Here is an 11,496-nt window from a genome sequence, read left to right on the forward strand (position 1 = left end):
CCTCTAGGGGATGTAATCAGGATGCACAACATTGTTTTTCACGGCTACACTGATGATATCAGTCTATCCCATAGTTGGTACCATATTAACATAATTTTTTTTTTTTAAACCTTTGAAGTGCAGGACCTAAAGGAAATAAATCCATGCAGTTAGGGAAAGAATATACTGTAATAGTGTGATAACTATTTTCTACATTCATGTTTTTGAGCATAAAATGCGCACATCAAATTTCTCAAACTGGGCAAAAAAGTATAAAATGTTTTGATTCCTTCAGAATATATATAGAAAAAGCCTCATAAAAATATAGTTGTGTTTTGGTGTTCAGGGGTAAATTTAAACTACACTGCTCAAAGAAATAAAGGGAGCACTTAAACAACACAATGTAACTCCAAGTCAACCACACTTGTGTGAAATGGAACTGTCCACTTAGAGAGCAACATGATTGACGATAAACTCCACTTGCTGTTGTGCAAATGGAATAGACAACAGGTGGAAATTATAGATAATTGGAAAGACCCACCCAATAAAGGAGTGGTTCTGCAGGTGCTGACCACAGACCACTTCTCAGTTCCGATGCTTTCTGGCTGATGTTTTGGTCACTTTTGAATGCTGGCGGTGCTTTCACTCTAGTGGTAGCATGAGACGGAGTCTACAGTCCACACAAGTGACTCAGGTAGTGCAGCTCATCCAGGATGGCACATCAATGCCAGCTGTGGCAAGAAGGTTTGCTGTGTCAGCATAGTATCCAGAGCACTACCAGTAGACAGGCCAGTACATCAGGAGACGTGGAGGAGGCCATTGGAGGGCAACAACCCAGCAGCAGGACCGTTACCTCTTTCTTTGTGCAAGGAGGAACAGGAGGAGCACTGCCAGAGCCCTGCAAAATGAGCTCCAGCAGGCCACAAATGTGCATGTGTCTGCTCAAACAGTCAGAAACAGACTCCGTGAGGGTGGTATGAGGGCCCGACGTCCACAGGTAGGGGTTGTGTTTACAGCCCAACACCGTGCAGGACGTTTGGCATTTGCCAGAGAACACCAAGATTGGCAAATTCGCCACTGGTGCCCTGTGCTCTTCACAGATGAAAGCAGGTTCACACTGAGCACATGTGACAGACATGACAGAGTCTGGAGACGCCGTGGAGAACACTCTGCTGCCTGCAACATCCTCCAGCATGACTGGTTTGGCAGTGGGTCAGTAATGGTGTGGAGTGGCATTTCTTTGGAGGGCCACACAACCCTCCATGTACTCGCCAGAGGTAGCCTGACTGCCATTAGGTACTGAGATGAGATCCTCAGACCCCTTGTGGGACCATATGCTGGTGCAGTTGGCCCTGGGTTTCATCCTAATGCAAGACAATGCTAGACCTCATGTGGCCGGAGTGTGTCAGCAGTTCCTGCAACACGAAGGCATTGATGTTATGGACTGGCCCGCCTGTTCCCCAGACCTGAATCCAATTGAGCACATCTAGGACATCATGTCTCGCTCCATCCACCAACGTAAAGTTGCACCACAGACTGTCTAGGAGTTGGCGGATGCTTTAGTCCAGGTCTGGGAGGAGATCCCTCAGGTGAACATCGGCCGCCTCATCAGGAGCATGCCCAGGCGTTGTAGGGAGTTCATACAGACACGCAGAGGCCACACACACTACTGAGCCTCATTTTGACTTGTTTAAAGGACATTACATCAAAGTTGGATCAGCCTGTAGTGTGTTTTTCCACTTTCATTTGGAGTACAACTCCAAATCCAGACCTCCATGGGTTGATACATTTGATTTTCATTGACAATTTTTGTGTGATTTTGTGGTCAGCACATTCAACTTTGGAAAGAACAAAGTATTTAATGAAAATATTTCATTCATTCAGATCTACATGTTACTGTATTGTTCCCTTTATTTTTTTGAGCAGTGTAATTTAAATTTAACCATTGTAGCTTTCCTGAATGTTCAGCTTGCTCCCAAAAATGTCAAATCCTGTGTAGATACCTTTCATTTGTTGCAGAAAAGAGGAATTTTCATGACCCTTTTTCATGGAGTGGTATAGAAATCCTGGTGCCAACCACCACTATACATTTGACTATCCACTTTATCAGTGTGTGATCATTGCTAACCCCACACACGGCTACTTCTGCAGCATAACAAAAACCAATTTCATGGTGAGTTTTGACTAGGAAGGGGTTAAAGTGCTGCTTTGTTGTTGCACCATCATTTGTGTGTGCAACAATGTTATAAACGTAAAAAAAAACAGGTACTGAAAAAAAGATCAGTTCTGGGAACTTTAACTCTGTTTCTAGCCTGGATGTATAGAGGAGCACACACATTATAAAACAATGACAACAAAAGATTTTTAAAAAAAAAACCCAAACTAGAGTGGACAAGCTAGATTATTTATTAGATTTATTCAACAGGCCTGAAAGCATGGCCTCTGCATGAGCATAGAGAAGAGTTTCACATGAGGGTGGGGGGCAAAACACAAGACAGACACTGATATAAGTAGAAGTCATTTTGCTGCTGGAGACTGAATTGAAAGACACTGTTACACAATAAATAAACCATTGTTGAAAAGAGGACATAAATACAGTAGATGTTCAAAATCTACCTAGTCTAACACAAAGTGAAAATAGTTTTCATAAAAGGTAAAATTGCTGCAATGTTTTCCATTAGTTTTGGTTAATCTCAGCTTTAAAAGCTTTGTCAGGTCAATGTTTGATTTACTGATGTGTGTGTGCACATCTGTATCTGTCTGGTTTCGGTCTCGTTAACAGGAGCAGCCGTTTAAAATGAAGAAATTATTGACTTTGCAACTTGTTAAGTGTTGATGATGCACTTTGTTTTGGTGTTTGGTCTGTTTTCTCAACTTCAGATCACATTTTCCTAACCAAAGGGAAAGCAATAATTAAAATGAGTCTACTCATGGACATGGATTAATACAACTTGGTGACAAAAATATGACTTAAGAAACTTCCCATCGTTTTTGTAATTATCCATCATGTTCTGTAGTTCTGTAGTGTCTGTCTGGTGGTTTGTTCGGGTCTTCCTGCTCATTCAGTCTGATAATGTTTAAACTGTTTTACACTCTGCATGTGTGAATAGTGACGGTATTCTTGCATTGTTGGCAACGGACTGAGCAGCACCAGGAAAACTTGCAGGAGCAGCGCTGCACCACCTCAGCCCGGCCTGCTCTGTAGCCTGGCCCACAGCACACTAACTCACATCCATCTGGTGCCAGCCGTGACGTCCCTGGGTGTGTTTCAAAAGATGGCAACATCAGTTTCTAATCATTATTGATGATTGAATTAACTATACTTCTATTTTCTTGCTGATATTACCATTACATCTCCGACCAGCAGTTCCAGGGATACCATTATCAGGGTCAAGATGACAGAAATCTGGAGAGGGAGCAAGATACAGGAGGTCTCTTGCCGCAGGAGGTTTGACATGGGGGTCACGGGGTAGAAGAGCTGGTCTCAATCCAATACGAGTCAAGCGCACCTAAGATAATTATATGAAGAAATTGTGTGCTTCAAATTCTCAGAGTACCTTCAAATGTTATTGAATAAGATAGATAAAACAAGCAAATTCCTTTTTTTTTTTTTTTTTTTTTTTTTTTTACCTCCGTGGCTCCATCAAAGCGTTCCTTGAGCACAATGCCAACACGTCGGAATGGAGGCATGACCTTCCAACAGGTTCTCAACTCACAGGAGCCAGAGACTCCATGACACTTGCACTCTACCTGCATGTTGTGAAGTATGGCCTAAGAACAGGAGATTTGTCAACATAAAAATATCACAGCCTCCCAGAGATGGAAGTCAGAATAGATGCTGACGTCACTAACCTTTCGACCAGCCTCATTGTTATGGAGGTTCATGAGTGGGCGCCCCGCTGACAGCCCCTTGGCTCGTTCTGGTTCATCCACAAATGTTTGGGAGAAAGCCACACCATAGGAGAGGTTGTCACTGCAACCTGACCACTGGAAACCTGAGGTGGAGCCCAACATGGTTTATCTGTATTATTACATCCTTCAAATATATTTCAGTCTATACACCAAATAAAATAGGTATTTCTTTGTAAATTAATTCTGAGCTGACATAACACAGGGATGTGTCTTATGACAGCTTAGCAGAAACCTCTTGCGGACATTCATGGTACTTGCTTAAAGGTTTCTATCAACTTAACCACCATTTAATGCTCCTTGTGACTCAGAGTGGATTTACTCGTTCCATATTTATGAAACAAAGACCAACCTTACCTTCGGGGCTGACACCTCTGACCTTCCTGTCACAGCCACACCTCTCTAGCTCCCCACGGGTGCATGCCCGGGTCACAGCCATTGCCACAGCAGCTGAAGACAAAGCATGCACAAAGGCCGCCTCACGAGTGCCTAAAATCGCATTAAAGGAATGTAATTGCTACACTGTGTATGAATTTGTGCATCAGATGTTTTACTAGTATATCATGTCAGTAATTGCTCCACCTTGGTTCATTACTCTGCCAAATACATTGATTCCACGTGGGGTGGTGGAACAGTTCCAGCGACGGTTTCTGAACTGGTGCTGGCACTAAGTTGGGAAATGACATGCATAACAGAGACAAGGTAACTTTTCTGTAAAGTTTACCAGCTCTAAAACACACTGATAGTCATGTGTGACACATCCACTTCATGCTGCCTTGCCATACCTCTTCGATGACCATCTCTGCTGCCTTGCGTACCGACTCCATGACCTCCCCCCGTGCCCTGCACACCCCCACCTGCCCTGGAGTCAGCCCCCTTAGCCGTCCACATTGGGCAGCACCAGACACGGGCCTGGAGCGAGGCAGCCTCGCCAGGGAGCTGGCACACAATAATAGTAAGCATTACAGTGATTCACAACAGGTTTATGGGGCAAAAAAGGAAACACACATAACCAAATAGAGGTTAGGAAATAAAAAAAGAGAAGTACAGAGTGTACAAAAAGTATGAGGAGGTAACAACTAAGGAAAATTCTTAGAGAGGACAGAAACAAGGAAACAGCCAGAGAAAGACGACAGAGAAGGCACAGTGAAGGCGGAGAGAAAGAAAAGAGAAAAGGTCACTAGAAGTGAGACAAAGAAAGAAAAGGGAGCAACTGAAAGAGATTTAGAGACATGTCACTATCTTTTAAAAGTTATAGCATGACAAACAAACTCTCTTTCTCCCTTGCACATTAGACTTACAGCCAGTTGGTTGCCATGGTGTGGTGGGTTGCCCATAGCAACAGGAGGAGGAGTGGTGCCGTGAGATTGACAGGGGAGACGGTTGGCATCAGACTGTCTGTCTGTCCGTCTCCGTACGTCACGCTGGGTCGTTGGACAGCACGCTGCCAGTCTCCAGAACTGAAGCAATCCGCCCTGTCTGTTTGTTTGTTTGTTGTCGTGTGGCCTTATGTTTCTGGTCCAGAGTCAGGGGACGATCCCCACATATCTGTTGAAATTTTGACAAATTAATATCAAATTATTATTTGCTCACGGTCCTCTTCATCACATTTTGAGTAACATCTGTTACAAACCTAAAGCTCTTATATGTTGTTGCTGAAATACAAGTTTAAATATTTATTTATTTACATACAATGTTTTTAGCTTCTTCTTTCCCCTTTACCTACAATCATTTCATTTCACCTCCTTTTTATTGTTTATGTTGATTTTTGTATTTGTTTTTTCTTCTATCTATCTGTCTATCTATCTATCTATCTATCTATCTATCTATCTATCTATCTATCTATCTATCTATCTATCTATCTATCTATCTATCTATCTATCTATCTATCTATGACATGCTTTCTGGTAGCAGGAAAACAGTATATCTGAATCATAAAAGATTTTTAGGCTGCATGAGTAGCATTTACTCTTACCAGTTGGTAACTGCAAAAGTCACGTATTGATCTTGGACTCAAGTGGATCAAACTCCAAAATCCATTAAAAAATTATCTGCAAAGTTGCTCCAGTTTGTACTTCAGTGCTGTCAATCACAGCTAAAAACATACTTACAAAAAGTTTAAAGCAAAAGTTGTGCTTTAAATGTCACAATTCTTCCATGTGTCCGAGTTGAATCACAATTAGAAGAGTTTACACTCCAGAAAAGAAACTTAAAATCCAGAAGTGCCAGTAAGAGTCATTTTTGTTCCCAAAAAGAAAAAAGAAAACTGTTCTGTCATTCTGTCATCTTGTGCTGAGTTCCGTCCCAAGAAAACAAATGTGTCTAATCCAGACAAGAATGTGTGAGAGCTGTTGGATGGGAGTGATGGGTTTTAAAGGAGGTAGAGTGAGGGTGGGAGAAGGAAGACAGGCATGATCCAGGGTGTGGAGTGATGCCGAAGCAGGGAGGAGGAGGTAACTTTTGAAAAAGATGATACTTATATGTATTAAAACGGACTTTTTAAAAGTGTTTGTTTGACATGATGCTTGAAATATGATCATAGAAGACAAATATACTGTATTCCACAATGAAACTATCATGATTCTGTTGGTGCACATGCTACATGTGCTCTATTATGCACGCACGTGTTCACACACATAAACATGCATGTTTATGTGTGTGCATTTGCTGCAAAGAAAGTCCAAACACTTAATGTAAACTTGAGCTGATTTGTTTCTTTTGTTTAACTTTTCAGATGGCATATCAAACTGTATGATGGCTGACAAAGTCCCATCATCAGTGAATATGATAAAGCATTTGTTTTTGCATACACGCACGTGAGAAAGTGTCTTACCTCATGTTTAATTTTCCCAAACTTTGTTGCTCATTTTACGAGTTCCCCCTCCTCTTCTTCTATGTCCCCTGCATTTGCCCCCTAGTTCTCCTTCTCTCCCACTCCCTATATTGTCTCAGAAGAAGGGGTGACATTTAGACAAGGAGAAGAAAACACACTCCTGACAAATATTGAAACTGAGGCAAATAAATCACAAGATAGGAGGGAGCGAGGGAGGGCGTAAGTAAAAAGCAAATGGTTGTTACACTTAGGTTTGAGAAAAGCAGTAAAGATGAAATCAAACAGGTTTGTCACAAATAGATAACATCGGAACAAAATATAATGACATGTGTGTGAACTGAATATTTGAGGTAAGTCTGGAATTGTACTGACTGACTCTGTTCCAGGAATCGACTACATGATTATATTTGAACAAATATTTAATCTTCAGTATTCAGTGTAACATCACTTATGTAGTATTCATTTTGTTTTCCACCTATCTGTCTCTATATATTTGTATAGCCAGAGACGGAAAAGTTAATAAAACAGTAAATCTTATGCACTTTTCAGAATAGTATAACTGTGACTAGATAATGCTGATAGCGAAAAAGTTTATGATTTTTATCAATAAAAGTGTTTATGTTTGTTATTTGTTTTGTTTGCATGTAAAAACTGCTTACACAAAAAAATAAAAGACTGCTTCACTTTTGTTCCACACTAGATATGACACTAACAAAATGTCACAATATGTATTTCAAATTCATTTTAAATCCGGATTGTACCTTGGTATATAAAGGTTTTTACAAACCAAGGTACAAAGGTTTTTTGGTTTTTAGCTTTAAGGCTATCTAGACAAATAAACACGGAAAAATAAAACATTAATTTTTTATATTTTTACATATACCCCCAACACAGAGATCTAATTTATCACAATATCAACATAACTAAACATCAAGTGTGCTGTTCTTTTGTAACTTTTTACACCATTGACCAAATGTAATGAATACAACCAAAACCATAAATGATTTAATTAGTTTGAATTAAATTCACTTGCAACAATTCACACAAACTGTCTGTAAACACAGCAGATGAGTTCTTTTTCCTTTTCTGTGAAAGTGATATGTATAGTTTGTCATTCAGAAGTTGTTTAAATGCCACGGAAATTTACTATATCAAGTAAATAAATTCTACCAGTGAGAAACATAGTTTATGGACATAAGTCCAACCTAGAGCCTTGTGGCTATTTATTCTTGCTAAACCATGATTGTTAGCTTACGAAACTAGTGTGAATATGATTAGTAATTCAGTTAAATTAATAAATATAATTCATTTGTGGAAGTTTTTTTTTTTTAGTATATCCTAACTGCAAAGCGGATTTCATCACTGTTTTCATCACATAAATATGTCAGTCAACATAACAAATTACTTATTTATTTTTGATCTAAGGCAGCAATCTAACAGTAATTTGGTGAATTCAGTTTGTTTCTCAGTTTCGAACTGCTTTAAACGTGCGCATTTGTGAAATAAAATGATAATTTTTCTGTTAAAGTGATAGATAAAGCCTATGTTGTTCAAGAGGTGTTAATATGAGTAAACTTGGATGACTTCAACCAAAGTAATGAAAATAACTTGTTTATGACGGATATTGAAGTGCATCATAATTACACCAAATTACATTTATATTCTTCTATAGTCAGAATTGTTCATTTCAGTTTTCCCATATTTTGGTTATGTTAAGATGCTACATGTTAAGATGTGTGATATATATATATATATATATATATATATATATATATATATATATATATATATATATATATATATATATACATACAAAAATCAAAGTTTCTCTGTGTGAGATATATATATATGTATATATATATATATATATATATATATATATATATATATATATATATATATATATATATATATATATATCTCACACAGAGAAACTTTGATTTTTTGAAGGAGAAATGGCAATGTTATATTCTTGCCACTGATTGTCATTTTCCTGACTTCTTTAAAGAAAAACATTTATTTTCAATGACACTTTTGATTTTAAATGACAAAAAAGTGAAGTAGGTGTGGTTGTCTTGCCACACCCAATGTATACGACTTGGAGCCTTCTTTGTTCAATAAGTCTATGTGCAACTGAAACCAAACATTTGCAGACTTTGTCACATCCCTGTCCGGGATTTCATTGCCTGTCTGCCTGAACTCCTTGACACCCAGTTCATGATCCCCCCTCTATCTCTCATACACACTTTCCTGTGTATATCTGAAAAGACAGGTTTCTTCTCCTCCATCCCCTCCCTCCTTTTTTAGTCTTCCTTATGTCGTATTCTTCCTTTGTGTCCCCTGTTTCTCTAAGTGACGTCCTCCGCTGTCTCCCACAGCAACGCCATGGTGATGAACTGGCCACTGTCACGTCCGGCGCCTCTATTATGCTCATCCCTTCACCCCTCTCTCGTAAATAACTTGCCCTCTTTTTTTTTTTTTATCTTTATCTTTCCCCCATTTTGTGGACATTTTATCATGCTGAAATGGTCAAGTACTGATTGACTGTAGCCAGGTTGCAGAGCCAAAAGAGATGCTTGTTAAAGCCTCAGCATGACATATACATAGAGATGACTTGCATTCCCCATGTTATACAGGGAAGCAGGATCAGACTTTGGGAAACTCGGCTGTAAGGTTGGGCAACTGTAAAACTGATGCAGCTTCATCTAGTGATGCTTGCCATAGAAAAAGGTGATTGGCCTCATTCAGGATTGTTGCCTCAGGGTGACTTTGGAGGTCATGAACGTGTTCCCTCAGCAAGGTTAGTAAGAGACAGAAATGTGACCCACTCCTACTTTATCTGATTTGTTACTCCTCTGCACTTGTGCGCTACCTGCCTTCGCAGTTTGAGTTCAGATGCAATGATCATATCAGGCATCGACATGACTGCTGTGCATGAGCACGCTTGCATTGCTCAGGCATCTCTGCCAACAAAGGGCTGAATGCACTGCTGTGTATGAATGTGTGTGGAGCGTGTGCATGAATATTATGGGATGGCGGGCAGTGGTGTTGTCAGGCAGGGAAGTGGGGGTGGCAAAGTGGGCGGCGATCTGTGTGCACATGGGGGGAGGGGGCAGAGGGAATGGATGACCCATGAATGTTATGGAGATATGGTGGTGTTGCAGGGTGCGGCCTGCATGATATGGAAGGATCGTTGTGGATATTATAGAGAACAGATAGAGGGGTGAGGTGTTGGTGACGGTGTTGCACTTGAGCGTATGTACACATGCATACATGCATGTGTAAGGGGTATTCGAGCAGTAGTAACAGACAACAGCCAGACATGGGCCGTTGCTATGCGATCTAGATGTACAGTATGGCGGAGCATCGTGAGCGTTGGGGTAGAGTGAAGAGGTCTTTCACCACACGTTTTTACTCTTCTTGCCCCATTTGTGAAGAAAATAAGACCTTTCTCATATTATCAGTTCCTCCAGTCCACAATATATTTCTGACTTTAACAAGGCAAAGCTCAGATCCTAAGATAAAAAGGCATTAGCTCTAGAAAATCTAATTGAATACACCTTTCATGACTGAGCAATGGATATTTATAATTAGTACTGTTGTTAATGTAAAATATCTGTCTAAAATTAAACAATTATTCTAACTTTAAAACAAGAAAATAGTCAAGCAGTATAAAAGAAACCCTATGAAATGCATAGAATGATCATGTGATAAACTGTCTTCCAGTCTTATTAGTGCAATGACAAAGAGCAGCCTGTCATTGAGCCAGTCAGCTGTAACCCTCAAGTTTTAAACAAAAATGCATCTGAAATTCTGTAAGAAAGCAGAGTTGTTTTATCATATGTCAGTTGAACTAAGATTATTCGTGATGGAACGTAATCTGCAATACACACAACTGATGCCGTGATTGCACAAATGAACAAGACAGGAGATTGTGTTTGATTAAAGCAAAAAGCCTGCACAGTAATGGGCTCATACTCTCATATTAATGCACGTCTGAATGATATAGTGTGATTATGAGCTACTATTGAGAAGATGAAATGAGTGAACACTTTTAACAAGTGCTTAAGTGTTTATGTATGTAGTGGCATTTAATGTGTGGCCTTGAAATGCTCCCTCTAAGCTATTCTTAAAGATAAGGACAAGATGATCTCTAATCATATTTATTGTGATGAGTCAGCTTTTTTGCAGCCGATATTGCGCTACAACTGTTTTTATTCATTACTAGTTATTTGACAAACGTTAAACATCATCACACCCAAGATGCGTGTATGATATACATTTTTCATCACTTATTCCGGTTGGCTTATGACTATGTGTGACGAGCTTACAGATGTGTTGCAGTCCAGCTGTTATGGACTTTTGTCCCAGTGAATAATATTCTGGTGACTTCAGGGATGCCAAGAAGGCTCGCTAACATAATTTCATACTGGTTTAATAGAAGATCAAATGTTGGTAGATGTTGTGAGAAGTCTGAATTAAGAGAGGATGAAGTAACGTTTTTGGACTACTTACATCATGATTTTCCTTGAAATTGCGGAATTGGAAAATAAACATTTGTCATACAAAGCTATGTTTAGTGGCTAGTTTGATTTATACCTCATTTACTGCATCAATGGGGATCAAGCCGTGCAGTGCAAGTCCTCTTTACTGCATCGCAGGCTAAACTTGATTTTGTGTGTGTGTGTGTGTGTGTGTGTGTGTTTTGAGTTGCAGTCAAGACCTTCCACCACTGTTATGTTGTTGCACACCTGTTGGTCATTAATACAGCTGAA

At 39.6% G+C, this 11,496-nt stretch overlaps 1 protein-coding gene across 1 annotated transcript; it reads right to left on the reverse strand.

Moving 5' to 3' along the window:
• Positions 1–3,066: 3,066 nt before the first annotated feature.
• Positions 3,067–5,278, reverse strand: wnt4b (wingless-type MMTV integration site family, member 4b; the record flags this gene model as incomplete). Its single annotated transcript, XM_079240273.1, has 8 exons — positions 3,067–3,236; positions 3,326–3,488; positions 3,610–3,750; positions 3,832–3,974; positions 4,246–4,377; positions 4,471–4,555; positions 4,674–4,827; positions 5,190–5,278. The coding sequence occupies 8 exons, from the start codon at positions 5,276–5,278 to the stop codon at positions 3,067–3,069; spliced, it is 1,077 nt and encodes a 358-aa protein (XP_079096399.1).
• Between the last annotated feature and the right edge of the window lie 6,218 nt (positions 5,279–11,496).

Source organism: Telmatherina bonti (assembly GCF_933228915.1).
Source record: "Telmatherina bonti genome assembly, chromosome: 5".
NCBI classification, from domain to species: domain Eukaryota; kingdom Metazoa; phylum Chordata; class Actinopteri; order Atheriniformes; family Telmatherinidae; genus Telmatherina; species Telmatherina bonti.